The 25,885-nt window shown below is 61.0% G+C and overlaps 1 protein-coding gene across 1 annotated transcript in view; it reads left to right on the top strand.

The window, feature by feature from the left end:
• The window catches only part of CNTN3 (contactin 3), a 63,167-nt gene that overhangs the window by 22,099 nt on the left and 15,183 nt on the right, over positions 1 to 25,885 (top strand). Inside the window, exons 5-13 of the mRNA XM_037521922.2 lie at positions 2,226 to 2,321; positions 12,848 to 13,051; positions 13,596 to 13,698; positions 14,122 to 14,306; positions 14,983 to 15,119; positions 15,600 to 15,729; positions 16,534 to 16,684; positions 18,487 to 18,614; positions 19,530 to 19,702. Of these exons, the coding sequence (XP_037377819.1) occupies positions 2,226 to 2,321; positions 12,848 to 13,051; positions 13,596 to 13,698; positions 14,122 to 14,306; positions 14,983 to 15,119; positions 15,600 to 15,729; positions 16,534 to 16,684; positions 18,487 to 18,614; positions 19,530 to 19,702 (1,307 nt within the window). The remainder of the gene's footprint in view (positions 1 to 2,225; positions 2,322 to 12,847; positions 13,052 to 13,595; positions 13,699 to 14,121; positions 14,307 to 14,982; positions 15,120 to 15,599; positions 15,730 to 16,533; positions 16,685 to 18,486; positions 18,615 to 19,529; positions 19,703 to 25,885) is intronic.

Here is a 25,885-nt window from a genome sequence, read left to right as displayed (position 1 = left end):
ACAGTCTTCTTGATTATAAGATCCTGTGAAATACTTGATTTAACAATGTTAAAATAACATTGGTCACAAGCCGCTAGACTATGATTTTATAATAGAATTTTATAAAATGTGGTATTTTCATAATATGGACATAAATTCTTCCATGAGCAGGTTACAGCCTGTCTGTAGGGCACGTTTTATAACTCGTGGAAGGGACCCCCAGGCCGCCTGCAGCCTGTCTTGGATGTGGGGACCCCAGCCTTGGCCCTGAGGCGGACGCATGCCCCCTCCCGGCTAGAAGGCAGAGCATCTGAGGCTGGGGCTTGTGTGGGGCCTCTCTTCTCCGGTCAGCACCCAGGGTGTTGTCCTGGGGGTGCCTCCAGGCCGGTGGCAGGGCCTGGCTCACCAGCGGGTGGACTGGGTGATGGCACAGAAAGTTCTTGGGACTCTCAGGCTGTGGAAGCCTGGGCTCCTGCCGGCCGCCACCTGAGCTGTCCTTGCTGCCCCCTGGTGGTCGATCCCTTAGCTGACCTGGTCACACTGTCGAGAACGGCTGAGCCGTGCAGTGGTATCCCCGCTTCACAGTGCTGTCCCCGGTGACCCTCTGCTTCCCGGGGGCACGGGCCCTGCTGGCTGTAGGGCCAGGCCCCTCCCCCCTCAGGCCTCCGCCCCGCCCTGCCGCCCAGGCCTCCCCGGGTCGCCAGACAAGGCCCTTGATTTTTTTAAAATAAGAACATTATCTCTCTCAACCACCCTATTCAAATGAAGTTGACTTTCAAATATTGGTTTTCACACAGATTTTCTGATCTATCTCAAACTTCTGGTCTACCTAGAGATCTTTGTTTTAAAGAAGAGGAAAATAATTCAGAGTATTGCCACCTGGATGAAAAAATGTGTAGTTTTGAGGCAGTTTGTGTATGAAAATATATAGGAGGTGGAAGTCTATGAAGAAAAAGCTTTTTTGGAAATTAAAGATTTATTTTCTTCTTCAGTTCACATTAGCTATTAAGCTTTAGGTGTTAGTGTTCAGGAGAAGTCAGGTGGGGAAATTCTTTTGTTCATGTTCCTGGATTTAACTCGACAAACCGCAGGCGTCTATAGCAACGAGCTCGGGGCTGTTCCCTGCCTCTGCCTCCCACAGTCGCTGTAACTGTCACTCTGGGCAACAGTCTTAACTGAAGGGACACAACTGCCCCACAGCCCCCGGCGGGCAAGCCCCAGGCCCCATGACATGCAGCGACTGCTCTGATGGCAACTGATCACAAGGTGTTTCGAGGCCAAACTCCACATTTTCAGGCCTTGGGATCCTTTGCTCGGCCCGTTCCAGCCCAGCCCCGTTGTCCCATTCCTGCTCCCCCAATCCAATGAGGTGGGAAGCAGCTCCTCTCTGCGGCCTCCCCTTGCGTCCTCTCTGGATCCCTGACACGGGTCACACACGGGTCATGCCCGAGTCCAGCCTTGGCCTTGGCCCCCCACCCCTGCGCTGCACAGAATGGTGTAGTCAGCTCTGCTGCGAGCACAGAAATGTCCACTTCACGCAGGACACCTGCGGTCTCAGACTCTCCCATGGGATGAGAGCTTCCCAGAGAGATGGAGACGGGACAGTGGTGGACATGAAGGGACCCTGCCTACCCTGCAGGCCTGCTGGGCTCTGCCTGGCCATCCACGGGGAGGCGGCCTGAGAACAGGCGGTGGGGGTGGGGCGGGGCGGGTGGGCAGGCCCTGAGCCGAGGCTGTCAGGGCGGCCAGGCCGCCTCTCCTCTGTGGCCCTGTCTCCCCCCGGGTGCGGTGGTCACCTAAAGTGGGTGCCTGAGCAGCAGGAGAAGATGACCCTAGGGGGGATGTCCATGCATGGCTCAGGCCTGTGCAGTCTCCAGGAAGCGCCAGAGCAAGAGCGATTTGACCGCCCAACTCTGCTCTGCTCTTTGAAGGGGGTGGGGACGCTGACCTGGGCTGAGCAAGCACCGCTGACCAGCAGGTCTGGGCAGTGTCTAGTCACAGGCAGCGCAGAGGATGGGGAGGGAGCGCCCAGGCCTCCGAGTGTTCCATAAACGCGTCTCCGCATGTGTTTGAGTCTGCGCAAGACTCCCCCACGGGTCTGTGGGCCCCTCCTGCAGCCGGGGTCCTGTGGGGTGTCCCTTCAGGGACACCCCACAGGCCTGAGCAGGAACATCAGGCTCCGCCCTGTGCGAGCAAGGCCGTGTGCGCCCCAGCTCCTGAACCCCGCTCTGTTCTCTTCCTCTCAGACCTGGACAGCTTCAAGCCTGGCCTGCGGGGCACTGTGTCGGCGTGGGAGGGCCAGGGCGTGGTGCTGCTGTGTGGGCCCCCGCCGCACTCTGGAGGTGAGTCCCGTCCAGCCTGTGGGGCCGGCCCAGCTCGGGCGATTAGGGGAGACTCCATGGCCCAGGTGGGCGGTGGGCCATGGGCAGGGGGCGGCGGGCAGCAGCGGGGACCAGCCACCCCTAGGCCGCCCCGACCTCCTGTGTCCTGAGGGTGCCACAGCCGTCCTCGCCACCTGCTGTCCTTGCCTGAGCCTGAGGGGGGCCCTGAGCTGGCTGTGGTTACGGCGTCCTTGGGGTGGGCCTGTGCGTGGGTCATCGGCGCCCATCTCACGCCAGTTTGGGGTGTTGGAATCGTGGTTTCCTGCGACGTTGGTAAGAAGGGGTGTGTTGTGGAATCCAAGGACGCGCCTTCCCCATGGGAGGTTGTGCGGGAAGCAGCCCCTGCGTTGGCCCTGGTCCCCCGTGCTGGTGTCCTGGTGCTCGGCCCAGCCCTTCCTGGCCTGTGTCCACTTGAGCCCAGTGGTGGGCCCTGCCCCCGACCAGAGCCCCTCCCGTGGGGCTGCCCTCCCCACTGCGGCCTGGGGTCTCTCCCAGGACGCTCCGCCCGGCCCACTGGCCCCCCATCTCCAGGAGGTTCACACTGTCCATGCCTGGAAACGCCGTCCCTGGCTCTGGCCCCCGACGGCACTGGGCTCGCGACGGGGGCCAGCGCGGCCCCGACCTGGGCTGGCGGCGCCTGGAGTCCAGAGGGCCGGGCTCGGGCTCTGGGGTGGCCTCGGGAAGGCTGTGGGGGTCTCCGTGCATCGCTGCGTCACAGGCCGGGGGTGGCGGGTCGGCCCCTTCGCCTTTGCCGGTGCCAGGGCCCGGGCGGCCCGCGCCTGCCCCACCCCCGCAGAGGCTCCCCCGGCAAGCACCCCTGGGAGCGTGGGTGGGCCCGGGTTTGGGGCTCGCCCCGGCCCCCCTGCGGGCATCGGGCCTGCGGGGACCGCGCGGGCTGTCCATGGGTGGAGGGTCGAACCGTCTTGTCATGGCGAAGGGACCCAAACTCCCGTGTTTATTTGGGGTAAAAACTGGGGTCCCCGGAGCGCGCCGGGGCGCGCGGGAAGCAGCCTCCGCGCCCACCGTGGCGGCGGCGCCCGGACACCCTCCGCTGGCCTCGCCGGGCCGCGCGGGCGCGGGGCCGGGGCCAGGTCGGGCTCGCGGGGGCGCCCGCGTCTCCCGCGTCTCGGGGCGCCCCGGGCTCCTCTGGGCACCGGCCCCGCCTCCCCGGCCCGGCCCTCCCGGCGTGCGCCCCGCGGGGCCCTCGAGGCCGCGTCCTGGGGGGGCTGCGCCGCGCGGGCGGGGGGCGCGCGGGCTCGCGGGGCTGCCGCGGGGCGCCGGGGCTGCGGGCGTGAGGGGCTGGGGCCTCGGGAACCGCGGCGTGGCGGGCTCGCGGGGACCGGCCGTGGCCGGGGAAGGCTGCGCTGCGCGGAGGCAGAGGCCGGGGCGCCCCGCGGCTCCCCCGCAAGCCGGGGCGGCAGGTGCCCCTCAGAGACCTTTTATGTACCAGCGTACTTCCTGGATCGTGGCATGAACCAATCAGGTGCGAGCCATGAGCTGATTGGCGCTAAATGGTCCAATCAGACTTTTGTTACCAGGACCCAGCCTCTCGCCCCGCGTCAGTGGTGGCAGCGGCGCCTCAGAGCCCTTTTATGTAAAGTGCACTTCCTGGGTCGTGGAATGGACCAATCAGGTGCTATGGGCTGATGGGTAAATGGTCCAATCAGCCACAGGATTGAAAAATGGTCCAATCAGACTTGTGGGCGGGGCCCCCTGAAACAGGATATAAGCCGGGGTCGGCGGGCACCGAGGAGAGACGACGCCGGCCCCTGCTGAGAAGAAGAGGCGGAGGCGAGGCAGACGGCGCAGACGGCAGGAGCGTCTGGAGGGCCCGGGCCTGTCTCGACGGCGCAGACGGCGCTTCGGAGAAGGAGCGTCTGGAGGGCCCGGGCCTGTCTCGACGCCGCCTGGAGGCCTCTGCGGCTGGGGCGCGAGGCCGCGGACGGGTCCCGTGGGGCCGTCCCGGGGCGCGCTCCGTGCGGGCCCCGCCGCGGGGCGCCGTCCTGGTCCTGCCGGGCGGGCTCTGGTGCTGGCCTCGGGGCGGCTCTCGCGGGGGGCGGCCGTGCCGCGCTCTCTCCCGGCCGCCTCTGGCCACGCAGACAGCGGCTGCCCCGCCCGCCCCCCTGCGTGTCTCTGCTGCCGCCAGCCCGGCCCCCGCAGCGCGGCCTTCGGGGGTGAACGGCCGGGTGCAGCTGGGGCTGGCTGCTGGCCTCCGGCGAGCGCCCCCCGAGGGGACTGGGGTGTTGTGGGCGCCAGGCGCCTCCCGGCCGGGGCTCGCCTGGCCCTTCCTGAGGCGAGCCGCCGCAGCCCCGGGTCGCGCAGGCCGCTGCTCCTCGGGACCTGCTGCTGCTCCTCAGCCACCTGGACGCGGCGCTTTCCAGCCGCCCGAGACCCTCGGGCAGCCCAGGCCCCTCCCCGAGGCAGAGCTGCGCCCACCCGCGGGCCGCGGCGGCGTCGGGCGCTCCTGAGCAGGCCCCGCCCGCCTTCATGCCCGGACTCCTCTCAGCCCCCGCGGCGGCGGCTGCCGGAGAGCGGCCGGGGAGGAGGTTCGCTCACGAGGCGGCGCGCTGTGCCCCGGGCCTCGGCCTCCTTCCCTGAGCTGCAGCGCCGGGCTCGGGGGCACGTCAGGGGCCCCCCAGCCCTCAACCCGGGGGTTCGCGGAACAGCGTCGCGAGGCCAGTGGGAAGCCAGCTTCCCCCGAAGCACGTCCTCTTGGAACTGGCTGCCCCCCACCGTGGAGCACTTTGCTGGCATTTCATGGGGGGGAGGGAGGGAGGGGGGGGTGTCTCCAGGGCCCCCACCAGCCAAGGCCCCCTGCCTAAAGTGGGGGTGCCCTTGGGCCTAGGTTGGCAGGTGCTGGGGCAAAGGAAGGCTTAGCGGTGCCATGTTGCTCAGGCCCCAGCCTCCCTGGGGAGCCTGTAGGTGATGCCCCACCTCTGCCAGGCCTCCCGCAGGGGGAGCAGGTGCCCTGAGGGCATCCAGAGATGGTGGAGGGTGGTGCCCTGAGGGGAGGCCAGGCTGCCTTTGGTGGGCCCCAGCCCCAGAACCCCACTTAGCCGTCCATACTTTTCTTTTTTTATAGAGGTATGTTTTTATTTGTTTTGTTTACACAAGCGCTGGGTACAGTCAGAAGCGCGGGAGGGTGAGAGGATTCCCCAGAGCCAGAGCGGGGAGCAGAGCAGGCAGAAGGACCGAAGGACACTGCTGAGGGGAGCAGCGGGCGGCGGGAGGGGTCTGCGCGCCATGGGGGACCCTCTGGTGGCCGGGGAGCAGCTGGGGATGGAACCGGCGCTGCAGAGGCTGCGGGCAGCTGCGCCACCGAGGAGGCCCCGCCGTCCATACTTTTTGCTCCAGAGCCCCACTTGGCCAGCTACACCGCTGCCCCTGGACCCCCACTTGGCTGTCTGCAGTGCCTGCCCCACAGCCCCCCTTGGCGGTCCACATCGCCTGCTGTCCTCGCGTTTCCAGCCCACATGGTTCTATTGGGGATTCCTGGCACGCGAGTGTTGCAACCCCATGGCCTTGTGCAGATGTGCCCCAGCCGGGGCGATGCCAAGCTGGTCCTGGGCTGAAGACAGCCTTCAGTGCCCCATGCTCACTCCCCATCCCACTCCCCTGTGGGTTTCCAGATGTGGCGAAGCCCCTTCCCTGGGCGCCCACACTGAGGAGCCACAGCCTGGGGGAGGAGGGGCCTGCAGGGAGGGTCTCTGAGGGTGGGGGTCAGCTCGGCCCCGGAGCCTGTCCGTGGGGCCCTGGGCACCAGCCTTTGTCCTGGAGATGGTGGTGGGCGTGGTGTTCTGTGTTCAGAGAGTGAGGACAGTGTGCCGTCTCGGGGCTTAGCCTCACAGCAGACCCCCTATGTGGCCGTGGAACAGCCTTGCCTCAGCTCATGCCATGTCCCCAGAGCTGCTGTCCCGGCAGCTTAGTGTCCAAGTTAGGCGCTGGGGCTGTCCTGCATCTGCCGGTATTAACCGGAAGACTCCAGGATCAGCGTTTTCTTGGACTGGAAGCAGCCTGGGTTGTGGACAGGAGGCCTTTATGGCCATCCTCGTCATTGAGACCACGGGGTTTTGTTTTCCGATGTGTCACCTTTGTCATCAAAATTCGTGGGCTTGACTTTCATTTGCTTATTTTGCCTTGTTAAATGTTCGGGTCATCAAACTGCTTTGATTTGTAAAGGGTTTTCTGCCTCTGGTGTGGGTGTGGGAGCCCTGCTTTAGCCACCCAGACACGCCCACCCACTTTTTTTTTTTTAAAGATTTATTTATACAAGATCCAGGGTACAGGCCGAGGAGCGGGAGGGTGAGAGGATTCACCAGAGACAGAGTGGGGAACAGAACAGGCAGACTGATGAAATACACTGCTGAGGGGAGCAGCGGGCGCAGCAGGAGAGGTCTGCGCGCCATGTGGGACCCTCACCAGCCGGCTGGGATCGAACTGGCACTGCAGAGGCTGTGGACAGCTTCACAGCACTGCGCCCAACCACCTGCTCCACCAAGGAGAGGCCCCCCACCCACTTACTTTACGCGATTTTTCACCTTTGAATTTGCTCCACCTAGAAGGTATTTGGTGTGATCAGGGGGCGGGGATCTGCCATCATCTTTCAGGGGGTGCTGGGTTACCCCACACCCTTCCTGCATGGCCCACCACTCCGGGCTGCTTTGTAACCCCTCATCTGACACCTGCTAGGGTGAGGCAGTCCCTGGATACATCACACCTACACGCACTTCTCTGAGATGCTGTGCCCAGGTCGACTGTTTCCTTGCAGCATCGTCACACCTTAATCCACACGGGCTTATTTCATTCCATGATGCAGGCATCATTTGGGGGACAAGTTCCCCCATTACAACTTATTTTGCCAAGAAAGGGGACACCCTATCTTTCCCAATACACTATTCATCTGGGTGCCCTTTAGGATGATCCCCTTAATTTTTTAAAGAAATGTTTCAAATTTTTTAAAATTTTGTTTGGAATGACATCATCTGTATAATAATCTGGGGGAAATTGATATCTTTACAATATTAAGATTTCACGTTCACAAGTGTAGCACTAAATAGCTGTTTTCTGTAAATTTCTATTTCTATGCATAAGTGACACGCCTGTCCATTTACGCGTCATGTTGAGGCAGCTGTTTCTTTTAATTTTTTTTAAGATTTACTTATTCATACAAGAACTGGGGTGCAGGCGAGAGGTGTGGGGGGTAAGGGGACTCACCAGAGACAGAGTAGGGTACAGAACAGGCAGACTGAAACACACTGCTGAGGGGAGCAGCGGAGAGTCAGGAGAGGTCTGCTGTGCCATGTGGGTCAGCTTCCTGGCCTGGGATTGAACTTGTGCTGCGGCTGTGGATAACTTCATGGCGCTGCATCTGAACCCCTTGAGCCACGAGGGAGTCCCCAGTTTCTGTATTATTTCCTGAGGCACTGTGGCTAGCGTGTGGGGACCACCTTGGTCTCCGTGTCTATTGCTGACTTTCTGGACCTGTGCTCAGGTTGGTGGATGGGGAGCCTTATGCTCCCAGGCCTGAGGCTGTGTTGAGGTCCCCTGGGGTGACCCTTGGCCCCTGCACCACCAGGGCTGCTCCCGGCTGGCTCCGTCCATGGGGTCTCCTCGTGGTTGGGTGTGGGCTCCGCTCCCAGCCACGATGGCCCCAGGTGTAGTCAGCCTGTGGCCTGGGCGATGGCACGCATGTCCCGTGTGAACCCTCCTCCAAGAGCCCGAGTGGTGAGGACTGATGATTTGATTTCTGTAGTAGAAAGGGGAGCCTCTCTTCTAATATTTATTTTTTCACTTCCTTCACCAACTCTGAAAGTGTCCCTATGGACCAAAAACAAGGAAAAATCAATAACTGTAAAGCAAAACCACATTGTTTGATGATCCCTTTCTCCGTGGTGTGCTGGGCGTGCGGCGCACAGCAGAGGAACTGGGTTTCATTTCTTTATTTCGCAGACGAGGAAACTGAGACTCTGTAAGTAGATTGATTTGAGCGAACCACAGGATGTGTGGCTCCTTGCTGGCCTGAGACTCTTTCCTCTGTGTCATTCAGCTCCTGAGATAGTGGAAGAGCACTTTGACTTCTACATGGAAAGTTATCGCTAAAGCTTTTCTTTAAAGGAACCAAACCTCAATTTCACTTGGAGGAGTAGGTGGCCAGAGAGGCCAGAGAGGCAGGTGGGGAGATGGCCTGTCCTGTCCAGGGAGCCACCCAGCTGCCTGCTGTGCCCTCCGGCGCCTGGGGGCCGGGGTGGGGAGGGCAGACCCCCAGCCCTCTCACCAGTGCATGCAGCCCCTGAGCTCCTGGCTGAGAGGTAATGGTCAGTGGTTAAAGGAACAGACGCTGCAAGCTCACTTCACCCTTGCTGAATCCAGGCCAAAAATCCCTGCCCTGGTATTCTTTGCTAAAACAGAGTGGACTTTTTATAAAGACAGATTTAGCTGAGAGACAATTGTTTATTTTATACAATTGATTTTGTGTTTGTTTTCAAAGTACCGATCAATCCAAAAATAGAGCTGAAATAATTGTGATGTGTGTGTGGAGGGTTAGACAGAAAATGGCAGCTCCCAGGCCAGTGTGCTGGGGCCTCAGTCCTGTGGGCGGCTTGGGGATGGTGGGTGGGGGGCGGGCAGGAGGGCACCTTCATGTGAGGGGGAGGGTCCTGGCGAACGGCTTTAAGGAGGGTTGGTCTCCAGGCCCAGAGGAAGAGCCCAGGCGGCTAGGGCGGAGCATGGGGCGTTTCTCAGGCTCAGGAAGTGGTAAGATGAGGGCAAGAAAGGCCACTTGGGAGGCAAGGGTAGCACCCCTGGGCACTCATGTTGGACACCAAATTCCCTGTAAAATGTAGAGAATCGCACGTGATGTGAACAGTCACCATTCTTCGAAGGATCACAGGGTCAGGTTACATTCCTGACTGCGCCAGCTCAGCGTCAGGGCCCCACATGCCTGCAGATGGTGCAAGACAGTAGGGGGATACTTTTGATACAAAATAAGCATGTTTTATGGAAACTACAGCCCACCTCTTCCACACAACAGCCCACGCTGAGATCAGCCACTAGCCCTGCAGGGTCAGCGGGCCTGGGCACTGGGGCTGAGACTGCAGCTGGAGCGTTGGTCCTGGCTGTGTCCCAGCATCCTCAGCCAATGTGACTGAGGCCTCATCTCAGACATGGACAAACATGCAGTGCTTACAGCCAACTTGCTATTCTAGAACTAAGACCCCTTGGGTAACAGCCGCCCTTCTGGGGGGCTTATAGCCACTGCTTCTTGCTGACCGCTCCCTCCCTCGTGTCCCACAGGCTCTCATTAGGGACTTGTGGGTCCCACAGCCGAACCCCTTGTTAGCCAGACATATTCTCTGCAGTGACTGGGGAAGGTACTGTGAGCAGAGAACCATGAATGGGATCAAGTGTCAAATTACAGTAAATTGGGGGACTTAATAAATAAGCCAGTGGGCTCCCATAATAAGAGTTCCCAATTAAAGATAAAAGTGGGGTGATGCCTAAACATGCCAGCCACTAACCCCTGAGAATTTTAACCGAAACCTGCATTTGGGCAGTAACCTTGTATGTCTCTGTGTCTCTTTCTCTCTAACATCAGCAGGATGTTTTTAGCTAAATTGTTAAAATCACAGAAAGGGCCATAGCATTTTTCAGGCTTTGAAGGGCCTTTCTGCACTGAGCTGCAGGGAGGGAGTATGTTCCCTTAGACACGTCTGCACAGCCAAGAGGCGCCTGCAGAGAGACGGGGAGGAGGCAGGCGCCCATGCTGGTGGCTTGAACTGGGGTCGGCTGTGACCCTTCCAGCACGTGGCCTGAGTCCCTAAAGAAGCGGGTATTTGTGGAGTTAAGGGCCCCAAGCAGTCACTCGTGATCGCGCCTCCTGTGGGCACCTTCTCGGTTCTCCTCTTGCTTCCAGATCCTCAAGCCCAGAGGCACATCCCGCCGTAAGCAAATGTGTAAATAGCTGCTTAAAACACAATCTTGTGGTCTGTGCCTAGTTAATAGTGTAGTTTATAATGAAGCCGCCACTTGAAAGGCCTTTTATTCAGAAAAGTTAAAGCAGGAAGGGTAAAGACCCGTTTTAAAAGATGTTTTTAAAGTGTTAAGTATATTTTGATGAACAGTTTGATGTGCTGTTACTGGTGAGAATATTTTGAGTGAGTGAGTGAGTGTGTGTGTGTGAGAGAGAGAGAGGGACTCTTTCCTCCCAGCAAGTGGGTTTTCTCACTTTATCATGAGACGTGCCTTTTTCAAGGAGTTCCAAGAACCTGATAATGTTTGAGGGCAATGCTGAGATTAGCTCAGAACCTGGGCTGCCGAGGACTTGAAGCTTTGTGGCAAGACCTGCTGTGCAGGGGAAAGCGCTGGCGCCAGTGCCCGGTGCACCCTCACCACCCAGTGTGCTGGCGCCGCCTGACCGCCCACCAGCCCCTCCGGCCCCGAGCCTCTCACACACACTGAGGCTGAGCGCTCTGTGCCTCCCGTGGCAGTAAATGACAGCTTCGGTGCCGTCCACGAGAGGCGGAAGAGCCTTTCAGCTCACAGGAGGGCTAACTGCAGCCAATTATGATTTGACTGACCTGCTGCCTGTTCAAATGATGTGCAAGATTCCACTGCCCTTGCAAAATGGAAATTTCTTTAGCACAAGCTGACGACAGGCAGTAATGGATCAGAAGATGATGCTTTTGGGTTCTAACTCCCACATCAACCCTCAGCAGCTGATTTCAGAGAGGGCATCGTGGGGCTGCCAATGATACAAAGTACCCTCAAGACCGGAAAGGTGCCAGCCAGAGCCTAGAAGGGTGGGGGCTGGGGCCGGGCGGCCCACAGCATGCCGGGCAGTCCCCGTTAGCATCAGCTCCTCTGAGGACATGACAGCTCTTTCCTAAGGAATGCCGCGGGGACCTGCTGCCGCTTCCTGCCAAGAGAGTGACTTTTAAACCAGAATAAAATGCCCATTTCCACTGGTAAGTAGAAATGAGGTTATTAGCAGAAGAGGCTTTTACTCTGCCTAATCACAAGGGTTTTCTTACCGGGAACAAAGAGTCTCTCTCTCTCCTCTCTCTCTCTCTCCTCTCTCTCTCTCACACACACACACAGACACTCAAAATATTCTCACCATTAACAGCACATCAAACAGTTCATCAAAATATAGTTAACATTTTAAAAACATCTTTTAAAACAGGTCTTTACCCTTCCTGTTCAACCTTTTCTGAATAAAAGGCTTTTCAAGTGGCGGCTTCATTATCAGCTACAGTATTCACGAGGCACAGATCACAAGATTGTGTTGGAAACAGCTATTTACACATCAGCTTACAGTGGGATGTGCCTCTGGGCTTGAGGATCTGGAAGCAAGAGGAGAACCGAGAAGGTGCCCGCAGGAGGTGCGATCACGAGCTTGGGGTCCTTCACTCCACAAATACCCCTGTGTCTCCACTGCCTATGTTTTGGGGTCACTGTGGGGGCGTCTGGGGGGCGGTGGGTATCAACAGTTGTGTTGGTCCCACTGTCCCGGAAGGTCCATGTCCTGGCCCCGTCCCGCTTTGCTGGCCCCTGACCGGAACCGCTTCAAGTCTGCCTCCCTCTCTGGCGGCCTTGGGTTCTCGGGCCTGGTGCTGCTGTGGGGCTGTGAGGGGTGGACTCTCTCGCTCAGCCAGGCCGCCCACAGCTGGCACTCTGCCCCCCATCCCTGCTCCCCAGGACTGACCATCACTGGCTTCGGGGCCATTTCCGGCCCTCCCCACCCTGCAGACGTTAGGACAGGGTGTCCACCCCGCGGCCAAGCCCCGCCCCTCTGCCAGCTGGCCCAGAGCCCAGGCCCGGAAGTGGCACCACAGAGCCCCCACGTTACTCTCGCTGTCGTGCCCGACTATTTGCTTGACAATTTCTTCTATAAAACATGTCTGCTGAGGGTTCCGTCTCCCTGGTGGTGGAGCTGGAAGCCGGACATGCAGGGTGGGCCTGTCCTGGGTGGGGAGCCCTCAGCCCATGGGCCCGCTGCACCCTCAGTGCCCCCAGGAGCTGCCCGCCGCGAGGCCTCCATCCCACCTTTGCCGGGCAGCGGGCCAGGCCTTTCTGTGGCCGCTGGTCCGGGAGGCAGGCTCTGGCAAGGGGACAAGGCGCCCGGCACCCAGAGGGTGGTGCCCTCGGGGCTCGTGGCTGGTCATAGTGCTGGCGCAGCAGGGAGCGAGCTGGGGGCGTGGAGGGGGCTGGGCTGCTTGGCCGCGGGGAGTCGCAGGGCCTGGGCGTGCGCCTTGTCAGGGGTCAGGCAGGCTGCCTGGAGCACGCAGGTCTCCACGGTATAGAGGTGACATCACTATCCCTCCCGGGAGGCCTGCGGGGCAGGAGCTGCACACCAACCCCACCCCACCCCGGCCAGCTCCAGACCCCCGAGGCCATGCCCCAGAAGAGCTGGGGGCAGGCCGGGCGAGGGCAGGCTGCTCCTCCCCACCCCCAGCACACACCTGCTGATGGCCTCTCTCCGTGCCCAGAGCTGGCGTACGCCTGGATCTTCAATGCGTACCCGTCCTTCGTGGAGGAGGATGGCCGCAGGTTCGTCTCCCAGGAGACGGGCCACCTCTACGTGGCCAAGGTGGAGCCGCCCGACGTGGGGAACTACAGCTGTGTGGTGACCAGCCTGGTGACGAACACCCGCGTGCTGGGCTCGCCGACGCCCCTGGTGCTGCGCGCCGATGGTAGGAAGCCCCCGTGGGTGCCCCCCGTGTGGTTCCCCAGGTGTGGTGCCCCCCCCAGGTGCGGTGCCCCCAGGTTAGGTGCTCAAGCAGAAATTAATGGGAAACGGTGACTAGTACCCTTGAAGAATTACCTATTGTTTCTCAGAACAAAACGGTATTTCTGATTTATAAACCACAGGTGAGACCTGCCCCTGAGCCCCCTGCATTAAAGGAGCTCTGGGCTCAGAGTGAGTCCCCACCCCAGTTCAGGCCGGCGCCAGCGGGGAGCGCCCCCCAGGGCTCGCAGGGGTGCTTCAGAAGCCATAATACACCCTCCATCCGTCCGTCTGGCTGTGTCCAAGCGACATCAGGCCCTGAGGGCGGGTGGGGGCGCAGCTCAGCTTGGCTGCTCACGGCACCTGCTGTCCGGCTGCCCGGCTCCTCAGGGGCCCGGTGGAGGGCGAGTCCCCTGCTGCTAGGAGGCACCAGGCCCACACAGCAGGGCGGCCCCGTGCGAGGAATGGCGTGCCCCACGGAGGGTAACGGCCACGTCCTCCGTCCGCAGGCGCGATGGGGGAATATGAGCCGAAGATAGAAGTGCAGTTTCCAGAAGTCCTTCCAGCGGCTAAGGGCTCGACGGTGAAGCTGGAGTGCTTTGCCCTCGGGAAGTAAGTTTGGGCACTGCCCCGTGGGCCGCAAGAGGTCGAGGTAGTCTGGCTTCCTAAAACTTCCCTTCCTTCACGAGCGAAGGAAAACCAACCCGCGGGTCACTTAATCTGAAACCTCAGAGGCGTTGGCGGGAGAGGGGCCGCCTGGGTGGGTCTGCAGCTGAGCCTCCTCGGCCTCTCCACCTGCGTCTTGTGAGGCAGAAGCAGGCGGCTGAGTTTCTGTCTGTGAGTCATGAATTAACAAGGCGCAGGATTAATTTTACTGAGACAGGATTAATTTTACTGGGCCCCTTTGGGGCCGACGCGGGGTTCCGCCGAGGCCTAGAGCTCTGCCGGGCCGGCCCAGGGCCTTCTCCGCACGAGGCCATGTGGTTCGGAGTCGGTTCAAAGGGTCAGGTGACCCGGCGTCGCCGCTCTCCTTAGCCCCGTCCCTCAGATCAGCTGGCGGCGGAGCGACGGGCTGGCCTTTCCCAGCAAGGCCCGGCGGAGGAAGTGGGGCGGCGTGCTGGAGATCCCCGACTTCCAGCAGGAGGACGCGGGCGCCTACGAGTGCGTGGCCGAGAACTCCCGAGGCCGGAACGTCGCCCGCGGCCGGCTCACGTACTACGGTGGGTGTCGGCTGCGGCTCCCGCGGCATCTGCTGGCCAGCGGCTGTTCTGTCAAGTGCGGCTGAGCGTTGCCGCAGAGTTGTTAAAAAGATGAGATTTTGCTCGGGACGGCCTGCGTGTTCCACCCCGCGGGGCTGCGGCTCTTCTGCCCGCCAGGTCTGCAGTCCCTTCTCAAGGCCCGGGGTGTCACCCAGGGCTCCTCCTGGGACGGGGCTACGTGCAGTCTCCCTGGAGACAGTGTGTGGGTGATGGCAGAGAGGACTCCCGGGGATGCTCAGGCTGGTCCAGGAGGAGCGAGAGGGGCGGCTGCACCTGGTCAAGGTGACCAGGGCGTGGAGCTGAGAGGACCAGGAGTCCGGCTGGGGCAAGGCCGGTGCAGCCCCCGCGGTCCTGGCTGAGGGTGAGGCCGTTTGGCCAGCGCCCCCCCAGCGGTGCGTGCAGCTCACAAGAAGTGGCCAGAGGGTGTGACCGTGGGCCGGCCGGCTACCCTGGTGTCCTGGGCGAGAACCTCCCCCTGGAGTGGACAGTGACCTGGGGCAGCGCCACTCAGGGCCGAGACCACAGGTGTGAGGGACTCGTGGTTCTGGACTGAGCTCCCCCGGGAGTGACGCGGAGTTTGCGGGAGACCCCCACGTGGGGGTGTCTGCCCCGGTGCTGAGTCTCTCCGTCCCTGCAGCGAAGCCCCACTGGGTGCGCCTCATCCGGGACGCGGAGCTGGCCGTTGGCGAGAGCCTGCACTGGGAGTGTCGGGCAGGCGGGAAGCCCAAGCCCTGGTACCGCTGGCTGAAGAACGGGGCGGCGCTGGCACCAGAGGTGAGGCGCGAGGGGCCCCGCAGGCCGGAGAGGGGCTGCCCGGGCGGTGTCTGTGGTGACCTGCTCCCAGCCTGGGGGCGGGAGGAGTTTTGTTTAAATCACGAGAGGAACAGATGGAGGTTCGGTGCGCGAAGAAGGTTTTGGGAAACATGTTACTGAGGGCGTTTGGGGAGCGTCCCAGCGACGTGAGGGACTTGAAGGACTCAATTGGCCTAACACGCGGTTTGCAGGCCGCGCAGACAGGCCGCCCCGGGCAGTGCAGGAGGTCGAGCTGGGCAGGAGCTGCGGGTCCCAGCCCGCGGGCACCCTGGCCTTGTGCAGCTCTAAACAAGCCCGCGGGCTGCAGCGTGGAGCGTGGGTGCAGTGGCTGGACGCGTGGCTGGGCACAGCCCCGCAGGCCCCGGCTGGCTGGAGGAGACCTGAGGGGAGCGCAGCGGGCTGGTCCCCCAGCATGTCCGCTCAGCATGCCTGTGTCCCCAGGAGAGGGTGCAGATCGAGGACGGTGCCCTGACCATCTCCGGCCTGCGCCTGGCGGACGCCGGCATGTTCCAGTGCGTGGCGGAGAACAAGCACGGGCGCACATATGCAAGCGCTGAGCTCCGAGTCCTGGGTGAGCCCGCCAGTGCCTCCTGACCCCGCGGGTGGGTGGGGGTGCATGCTGCCCGCCAGATGTCCAGGGCCCCAGCACTGCGCCTCCGGCAGGGTCCGAGGCTGCTGTCCTGTTCCTGGGCCACAGCAGCAAACTTCCCATGCAGAAGCCCGGCCTAGAGGCACTGCCCGCCTGGCACCACCAGGAGAAGACAGGGTCAGGGTGTGGGTGGGCAACCGCCACTGAAGGGGGGCGGGGAGGAGGGAGGAAACGCATCCTCCCTGTGATTGAGGAAAGTTTGAAATTCCAAGCACAGCCGGATCCAGGGCCCAGCCTTGTCAGCCTCCTCTGGTGTGCAGACACCCCCACACCTGCCCCCCACACCTGTCAGGTGGGGGTGGCGGGAATGTCGCCGGCCTCTGGGCTCAACCACACAGCAGCAGCAGCAGCACGCTCGCCCTCACCCTTCCTGCCCAGCTGCAGGGGCCCCACCCCACCCCGGCACTGTGCAGCCGAGAGCCCAGGCTGACGGCCTCTCTGCCGTGCCCGCGCGCTCGCTGGCCAGGACAGCCTCTGGTCAGCATCGTCCTTGCACTCTGTGAATTCACAGTTGAGCGCCTTTAGCACTGCACAGTAAACATTTGAAATTCCTGAGTGACATGTTGCCGCGTGGTCCAGCACTTGCTGGCCGCGCCCGAGACCCTGCTCGTGAGGGTTGCTGTCCTGGCACAAGCGGAGCCGGGTGGAGACATGGCTCTGCCGAGGGCGGGGCTTAGAGCACCAGGGCCCAGACGCCCTTTCTCGTGCCTCTTCCTTCCCCGCCAGCCGCTGCTCCCGACTTCTCCAGGACCCCGATAAAGGAGGCGGTGCAGGCGCTGGCGGGCAGCGTGGTCAGCTTGGACTGCAGGCCCCAGGCCTCCCCCCGGGCCCGCCTTTCCTGGAAGAGAGGAGACCTGAGCCTGCAGGAGAGCCGAAGGTACTCTGGGCCGTGGGCGGGGGGATTGGGGGGTGCTGTGCTCCCTGCTCCTGGGGGGGGGTGGGGGTGGGGGTGGCTGTGCTCCTGCTCCTGGGCCAGAGGACTCACCCACCAAATGTTAGAGTTTAGACTGGATTAGCCAGATGTCACGGAGTAGATTTCCCTCCCCCTCCTGGTGTCCCTGCAGACGGGAGGCCCCTTCCAGCGGCCCAGCGTCAGCGCAGCCCGGCCCAGCCCGTCGCTGTGGGGCCTGGTGTCGGCTAGGCAGCGCTGTGCTGGCCGGGCTCCTGTGGCGGCGCCTTGAGTGGGCGGCAGCGCCTGCCCAGCAGCGCTCAGGAGGCGGCGGGGCCTTAACTTGAGAGGGCAAAGAGGTCACGGCGAGATGAGGCTCCAGGCCCCGTGGGGGGCGGGTTCACGTCCAGGCTTCACTGCCTCGGGGTGCTGCTGTGTGAGGTCTGAGCCGGTGTTACTGGCGTGGGTCCCCCACAGTGAGCCAGTCCTGCTCCAGCAGTGGGTGCCCCCCGCACCTGAGCCCTCCCCCCATGGCCCTCCCCGGCCTTATAGTCCGAGGACGCTCAGTCCATCGGCTGGTTGCACTTCCACACGGGAGGGGGGTCTGGGGGGCCCTCCCCCAGGCCGTCCCCTGGTGCCTTCGCCCTCAGAGTGAGCCGTGTCCGCGGTGGCCCCTCCGCCCTCCCCGCGTGTGCCGGGGCTCCGCGCCAGCGCTGTGGCCCTCGGGTGAGCACCCAGCGCCCACGGAACCTCCGTCTTCAGTGTCTGAAGGATGCTCCGTTCTGTTTTCCCAGTGTCTGTGCCGACCCGTGCCCAGCGCGGCGTCCGGCCCCTCCTGTGGCCTTGCCCTGGGGCAGTGGCCGAGCTCCCGGGGTGGCTTTGGGCGTGTGGGGTCAGCGTCCCTGGGAGCTGCTCCGGGTCCACACTGGGGGCGCGTCCACTTCGATCTTGTCCCTTCAGGCTACCCTGCTGTCCCGCGGCTGTTGTGAGCAGCCGTGCGTGTGTTTGGCACGTTTCCCTCTCGCCGGGTGTGTCCTGCAACAGCCTCGTTCCAGCCGCGCTGGTTTCCTCCTGGAGCCCCCCGTGCAGGAGCTTAACTTGACGTCGCCCCGTTTGCCTGTTTGGCTTTTGTGCCCGCGGTCGGGGCCAGGCCGCCCTCGTGCGCTCAGGGCCGCGGACACGGACTCGCCGCTGCCCGCAGGGCCCCTGCTCTCGGCGGCTGGGCTGAGTCGTGCTGCGTCCTCATCCCTGGGTGCTGGCTGGCAGCTCTGCCCGCAGGGCCAGGCACAGGCGGCAGCCGGGCGGCCGTCCGAAGGCTCCCAGGGCAAGCGCAGAGCATGCGCCATAGGCGCCCTCGGTGACCCCCCAGAGGCTCTTTCGCAGAATTCGTGTTAAGTGGCACAGAAAGTGATGCCACGTCACAGTGACAAGAGCCGGGTTCTGGGCCCCGCGCCGCTTCCATGGGGGTGGTGGGGACAGTCCGTCGACTCTTGTTTCTCCAAACTGACAAAGCCGTGGGTGACCCACCGCACCACGTGTCTTTGGAAAATGTTTCCACCTGTGGCTCAGGTACTGGGTCAGGGTGACCGCGTGTGGCTCAGACCCGGGGCTGGGGGTGAGGGCAGAAGCCGTGAGGGCTGGTGTGGGTGTCCGGCTTCTCTGCCCAAGGGCGGGATGCTTGTCCCACCTTGAAAGCGCTGGCTGAGGGCGACAGCCCCCACCCCCTGACAACTGCTCCTGGCTTGGGGATGGCCACCACTCTGATCTGGTGTCTGATCTATTCCCCGCAGGGTGACCTTTTTAAAGGACGGAGGGCTCAGAATCACCAACGTGACCAAGGCTGACGCCGCAGCCTACACCTGCGTGGCTGAGAACCAGTTCGGCAGGGCCAGCGGCACCACGCACCTGGTGGTCACAGGTGGGCTCCCAGAGGGCCGCGGGTGGGGGGGGGGCACAGGCAGGGCAGCCGGTGGCCGGGGTGAGGTTGAGGTCATCTGGGCTGTTCTGGTCCCACCTGGCCCTGCTGGCAGCAAGGGTGGTGTGGCCACGGGGGACGTGGCGTGTTTGGTTCCTCTGCTGGTAGGAGCACCGGGGGCTGCCAGAGGCCGGGTGCCCGGAGCATGTCCATGCGAGATGCTGCCCTCCAGGGGGCACATCCACCAGCGCTGGCGACAGTCAGCAGAGGGGTTACATAGAAGGAAAGCTGCAGATGCCTCGTGGAGAGAGCCATGCGTGTCTGGCTGCGGCCTGGGCTGGGCGCTCACCCCCGGGGCTGGCTCGGAGGTGGAGGGATGCGCCCCTGGGGCTGCTGTCCCTGAGACGGGCTGTGGCTTCACGGCAGAAGTGCCGGGGTCACGAGGCCCCTGCCCCCATGGAGGTCATGTGCACGGTCAATGGCAGTTGCTGACCAAGTGGACTCAACCCCAGGAGAAAGAGCAGGGACGGGGGTGCCCGCAGGGCCTAGCTGGGGAGGGGGGCATGTGTTTAGATGGGTCTGTATAGATGTCCAGTCACTTGGGACTAATGAAAACACAGGTTCCTGCTCTGCTTCTTTATCTCACGAGGGAATAAAACTCTGTCGAGGCTAATCTCGTCGTGGTTAGTAGCCCTCGTTCCCCAGGGGCCGCAAGTCTTAAGCCTCCATGTCGAGAGCGCAGGCCCATCCTCCCGACACAGACAGGCCTTGGGGCATGGTTCCCGTCTGTCCTCCTGCCGCTGCCTTGGGCCCGTGGCTTGGGTGCTGTGGCCCCTGCATGGTTCCCCAGGTGCTGCCGACACGGCTGTGTGGACCAGTCCCCGCAGTCACAGCCCTGATGGCCCTGCCTCTCCCCAGAGCCCACCAGGATGGCTCTGGCCCCATCCAGCGTGGACGTGTCCGTGGGCGAGAGCGTGGTTCTGCCCTGCCAGGTGCGCCACGACCCCCTACTGGACGTCGACTTTGCCTGGTACGTCGATGGGGCCCTCGTGGACTTCAAGGATGGCACTCACTTCGAGAAGGTTGGCGGGGTAAGTCACTGCCGTTTCCTCGTGGCTTGGGGGCCGGGGCACTGGCCTGAGGCTGGGATATGGGGTGAGGTCATGAGGCTGGCGCCTGTGCTATGTGAGCATCCCGTGCAGGGTGATGGTGTCACAAGCATGCTGGGGTGGGGGTGGGGCCACATAGATGACATTTCTTGTCAACGCACCGCATTATGGAGTGGTGTCCCCTCAAAGTCCATCTGTGTCACGGCAAATGGCAAGAGTTCATTCTTTTTCATGGCTGAGTAATATTCCCTTGCTACATATGCTGTGCTCTGGCAAATGCAGCTGGATGATGACGTAAGGCTGCCCTGGAGTCTGGTGGACCAATCCGGGAAGCAGCCCTGGCCAGCAAGCCCAGGCTGGAAGGTGGCACAGGAGCAGGGAGAGGCGGGCCCGGGTCAGGGAGCTAAGCGGGACCTGTGGCCGGGTTCAGAGCAGAGACTTTAGTTGCTCTTTGCCTCAGTGTCCCCATCTGTAAAGCTAGGTGACCCCAGTACTTTCTGCGCGCTCCATGCAGAGTGTGGGGAAGGAAGGCTTGGGGCCTGGCTGTGGTTGCCTCCCTGCTGGCAGCTCTGCAGGGAAGGCTGTTTCCAGATTGTTTCAGAACAGCCCCTGTGAGGTGTGTGCCATCAGCACAGCACCAGCATTTACCTGTTCCCCAAGCCCTTTCCACGCTCGGGTTTTCCTGGATTATTATTATTTTTTTTTTTTTGATGAAAAGACAATTGAGGAATAATGTGTCATTATCACCAGCATCTCCTTCCTCAGATTAATAATGAGATTGCTTATTAATAACTTGGCTACTAACAACTTAGAATTAGACTAAGGAGACTTTGACTCCTCCAAATGAAGAAAATTGGGGGCTTGATAATGACACCTTGGAAAAGAGGAAGAAAAATTACCTTTGTATTTCTAGCTAGGGAAATTCACAAAACCCCTGCTTCCTGGTGGGAAGACTATGGTGACCTGGGCCTCCCTGGTGGTGCAGGGGTTAAGTCTCAGAATTGCCAGCCACTGCGGCACAAGTTCGATTCCTGGCCAGGGAGCTACCCACAGGGCGCAGCAGACCTCTCCTGCCTCCCCGCTGCTCCCCTCAGCAGTGGATTTCAGTGGATCCACCTGTTCTGCTCCCCACTCTGTCTCTGGTGAGTTCTCTCAACCCTTGCACTTCTGGCCTGTGTCCCAGCTCTTCTACGTTAAAAAAATAAAATCTTATAAAAAAAAAAAAAAGAGTATGGTGACCGCACATGAGGGGAGAAATCCTATGTTGTGAAAAAATAAAGAAGGATGTTTAAAAACAAAAAGCATGCAAGCGACTCCCAGAGGGGACATCAGTGTGTGTGGACCGAAAGTGTCCGAGTCTGCAGAGTGTGGAGGTGCTAACACTGGAGATGGGGACACCCCGAGAGTCCTGGGCTGGCCCTGCTTCCCCAGTGCTGCTCACGGCTCTCCCAGACCCTGCCCTTAGAGAAGAGATTCGCCTGCATCTGTGATTTGCAGATTCAAGACATCTCATTGCCGGGGGCGAGGCTGGTGCAGTGGGTGGAGAGAACAAGCTGCTCCTAATTGCGATTTTGTTTTATTTGCCAGTGTGGGGGCAGGCCTGAGATGTTCATAAATAATACCCTGAAAGAGGGGGCTTGTCACAAACGGGGTAGAGCTAATAACTCCAACAAATGAACAAATAAATCACAGCAAATGAAGAGGAAAACGGTGGCTGCAGCCATAACACTGTGTTACTCGTGCGGCCGTAGATTATTTTATAGCACTTTTATGGAGAACTAATTCACATATCGAGCAATTTGCCCATTTAAAGTGTACAATTGAGAGGCTTTGAGTATATTCAGAGTGTGCGCCCATCAACACAATTTCTGAATATTTTAGTCACTTCACAAAGATTTCATCCTTAGCTCCAATCCTAGCTCCCCACCTTCCTACCTCCTCACCTCCCACCTCAATCCCAGCTCCCCAGCCCCTACATCCACCCCAGCAAGCTGTTCTGCTGGTCTCCACTTAGCTGTGAAATGTTTGTCCATAAAATAGGGGGTGTTTAGCAACCGGCCCTTTATCTCAGTCAATAAACTTTATTATTTAGAGCAGTTTTAGGTTCAGGGCAAACTTGAAAGCCAAGTGCCGCTGTTTTCCACCTGTCTGCCAAGCCTGCCGGGCCCAGCCTGCACGTGAGGATGCAACTACCTGCGCACCCGTGTGGCCCAGCTTCCATGGCAGACTGGACGCCCTCCAGCTTTGGAACATTCCACGTTTGACAAATGTCTGACATGAGTGCCGGCCGCCGCAGCATCCCATGCGCAGTCCCGCTGCCAGGCCTGCTGGACTCGCCAGCCTTGCCCGCTGCACCTGCGGGTGCTCGGGGGCCATGTGGGTGTCAGTCACTCTTGGCCATCAAAACCGTGTTGGTCAAAAAACTTTAAAACATCAGGAAAACATTGTCAATTGAGAGAAAGTACTTACTTTTCAACATGTCTAATCATCAGTAAATTTTCAAGAATTAAAATAAAACATGTTGCTTTAATGGGCAGCTTCCTGGCCCGCATCAGCCGCCTGCTGCCCCCAGGTCTCTTCCTGCACTGTCTGTGGGGCCTGTGCCCGCCGGTGCAGTGGCTGGTTTCCTTGGGGCTGAGCTTCGAGAGTGGTGGTTCTCCAGGGGCCCCTTGCAGGCTTCTGGAGCCCCCACCTCCCCCGCAGCGTTCAGCTTTCTCCTGAGTTGCCTTCTAGGAGCTTTAGAGTTTTGCCTTTCAAACTTAGAAAGTCTGTAACCCGTTTGGGCTCCATTTTGAAGGCTCTGAGGTCTGAGTCTAGGCTCTCTTCTGTGCGGTGCTCCAGTCCCAGCCTCACTGTTGAGAGGAGGCCCTGCCTCCCCTTCCCACCCTCCCTGGCCATCCCTCTGGTCCTTGTCTCCTCACTGTCTGTCTCTTTCAGTCTCCATCACCGCCCCTTCCCCCAAACCTTGAGCAGGTCAATCCTCCTGCTCTGCTGGACTGGAGTTTCTGGGTCCTCACGTCACCATTTTAGATTCACCTTTCAGGACCCACTGAGTGACCCACTGGGGTTTGACTGGTTTCTGGGACTCTAGGTCAGGCTGGGAGAACCGGCATCTGGATGACATTGCATCTTCCTGGCCAGAATCGCCGTGTTTTGCTATTTCATTCTTTTTTGATATTATCTGTCAGCTCGTAGCTTCCCCCATTTAGCTCTCGGCGGTCTTTGACGTATGCCTCAGCATTTTATCTTGGGGCGCTTGACAGTGGCGTGCGCATGTCCTGTTCCCCCGCTCGAGATCCTTTTTCTCTTTTTGTGATGGTATATCCTTTCTCGTCCTACTGAATTGGTAGGTTTCTAGTTCAGTGTTGAGAAGCAGTTGTGAGAAGGGGGCCCTGGCCTTGCTCCTGCTCTGACCCAGGAAGTCTCCTGTTTCTGACCATTCAGTATGATACTAGCTACTAGCTACGGAGGTGGTTTTGGTTTGTTTATAGATGTTCTCAGTCAATTTGAGGAAATGCTGATCTATTCCTAGTTTGCCGAGAGTTTTTATCATGAGTTGGTATCGGCTTTTCTTCAAATGCTTTGTCTGTATCGATACATTATGTGGCTTTTCTTTCTTATCCTATTTATTGGACAGATGACACTAACTCACTTTCAGATCTTGAGCCAGCCTTGCCTTCTGGGGAGACCTCATGTGGGTTTCACGCCGTTTTTATTCATCACTGGACTTGGTTTGTGCATATGTGTGAATTTTTGCATCTCTATGCCTAACAGATGCTGGTCTATAGTTTTCTCTTCTTAGAATGTTTTTGTGGTTTCAGTTTAGGGCAGTGCAGGCCTTGTAAAGTGAGCTGGGTCACAGCTCAGTCTCTGAAAGAGGCTATTGGGAGCTGTTAATTATCCCTAAATGCTTGGTGGGGCTCCCCAGTGACCCCTGGGCTCTCTGTCTCTACCTGGTGAGCTGAGGCCTACTGACTCACCTCCCTGGAAGGCTGACCATCAGAGCCTGCAGGTGCTTTGGTGGATGGCGCCTTCCGGGACATGTCACTTGACCCAAGTTACAATTCCGTGGGTGTGAAATTGTTGGTGTTATTCATCGTCCTGTCAGTGCCATGGGGTCTGGGCTGATGTCCTGGCTGGTACTGGTGATTCGTGTTTCCTCCCTATTTTTCCTAATTAGCCTGACACAAGGCTGGTCAATTCTATTGATCTGTTCAAAGAACCACTTTCTATCTTTTATCGATTTTTTTCCCTGTTGATTCAGTTTCCAATTTCATTGATTCCTGGTCTAATTTTTATTAATTCTTTTCATCTGCTTACTTTAGATTTAACTTGCTCTTCTTCTAATTTCCTAAGGTGGAAACTTAGATTACATTTCTCTTTTTTCTACTGTGTCCTTGGATGCTGGACACATCCCTCTCGCCACTGAGACGGGTCCTCTGCATCCCGCACGTTACAGTAAGTTGCCTTGTCATTTAGCTCAAAATGTCTTTTAGCCCAAAATACGTGTTGTACCTTTCCCGACTTCCTTCTCTGCCCGTGTGTTCCTGCGCCGTGTGCTTTGTAACCTCGGTGTCCCGCTCCCTGCGTCACTGGTTTCGGGCCGATTCCCTGCGCTGGGAGGTCAGGCTGCGCGGCGAGCAAGGACGGGCGGGAGGGCTGCTCCTGTGGTGCCGTCCGCCTGCCCGGGCTGGTCTGGGGTGGACCGGCGGCGGCTGGCCCAAGGGGCCCAGAGGGAGGGCGGTGACGCCGAGCGCTGGCCGTGGTCGTGGCCTCGCCGTCCTCGCCGGGCGGTCCTGACCAGGCGCTGACGCAGGCACGGCTTTCTGTCGGTCGGTGCGCGCGGGAAGCATCTTTCTGCAGGCGCTTGCTTCAGGCCGCGGCCTCCACGTGGAGAGGCTTCCTGCGCGCCAGGCGCGCCGGGTGTCCTGGTTCTCCGCGCACGCTGCAGCCTCTGCCGCTCACGACTGACGCTTAAGACCCCCCACCCCCACCCCCACCGGTCTGCGCCCCGGCACCCGGGTGCTTACACCGTTGTGTCTGAGGTGGTTCCGCGGCCGGATGTTCGCGCTAATTCGGCTTATTTCTCTTTCTTTGCTCCCGTCCTGCCGCCCCACTTCCTGGCTTTCCTGTCTCCACGGCGGCCTGGGATTCCCTTCCTCGCCCCACACAGGGCCACCGGCTTCCGCCGCCTTGGCGGCGCGTTTGTGACGACACGGGCAGCGCGACCGGCCCCTCCCAGCGGCCCCGCCCGCGTCGCCGGCGCTGGGCCCTCGTGGTCCCGGACGCCTCTGTCCCACGGCCGCCTCGCGTGCATGCGTGTCCGTGCGTGCGCTCCCTCAGCCGTCGCGTGCGTGCACATACGTGCTCACTCAGCCGTCACGTGCGTGCGTGTGTGCGTGCGCTCAGCCGTCACGTGCGTGCGCACACGCATCCAGTCGCCGACACTGGTCACGAGCCGCGCCGCCCGCGTGTCCCTGGAGCGCGGCTCCCGCGGCCCCGGCGCCCGGCGCTCCGACCACGCGGCGGCCCCTGGCCTCAGCGCGCCCCTCCCGCGGCCTCCCGTCACGGACCTCGGGGCCGCCTGCCCCTGCCCGGCCCCCGGCCCGGCCCGCCTGCCGCGGCTCTCCCCTGGGCGGCGCCGAGCCCGTCCGCCTGGCCCCCGGCTGCTCTGGGAGCTGCTCGGCCTCGCCCAGCCTGACGCGGCGGCCCCAGAGTGCCCGCGCCCCGCCCTCACCCGGGCCCGCGCCGCCCGCCCGCCCGCCCGCCCGCCCGCCGTCTCCGGCTGCCGCGCCCGCCCGCAGGTCGGTGCGAGGCCGTCTCTCCTCTCCGTTTCCTGCCTCTTTTTTGAGCCTTGCGGCTGGGGCGCTGAGGCGCTGGGGAAGGCGCGCAGTGACAGGCCTGGGGCTGAGGCGGGGTGTGGGGAGGGGCACCCGGGCCCCAGGACCCGGCGTGGGGGTCCCCTGGGGGCCTCAGCTCCCGGGCCCTGCTCCACCCGCCCTGCGGGGCAGAGACGGGGTCTCCTTCCTCCCGGAGGGCAGGGCGGGCGGCCGCCCCAGGGCCTCGCTGAGAAGGGGGCGCTGCGCTCCGGTGGCACCCGCCTCCCCCTCCCGGCGCAGCCCGGCCCGTGCTCTGGCGAGGACTCCCCGGCCTCCTGCGACTGGG

The sequence above is a fragment of the Talpa occidentalis genome, unplaced genomic scaffold (genome assembly GCF_014898055.3).
Source record: "Talpa occidentalis isolate TD23 unplaced genomic scaffold, MPIMG_talOcc4v2.1 talOcc4.10, whole genome shotgun sequence".
NCBI classification, from domain to species: Eukaryota; Metazoa; Chordata; class Mammalia; order Eulipotyphla; family Talpidae; genus Talpa; species Talpa occidentalis.
The sequence above is the reverse complement of the archived record's forward strand: the minus strand, read 5'-3'. Positions and strand labels throughout refer to the sequence as shown.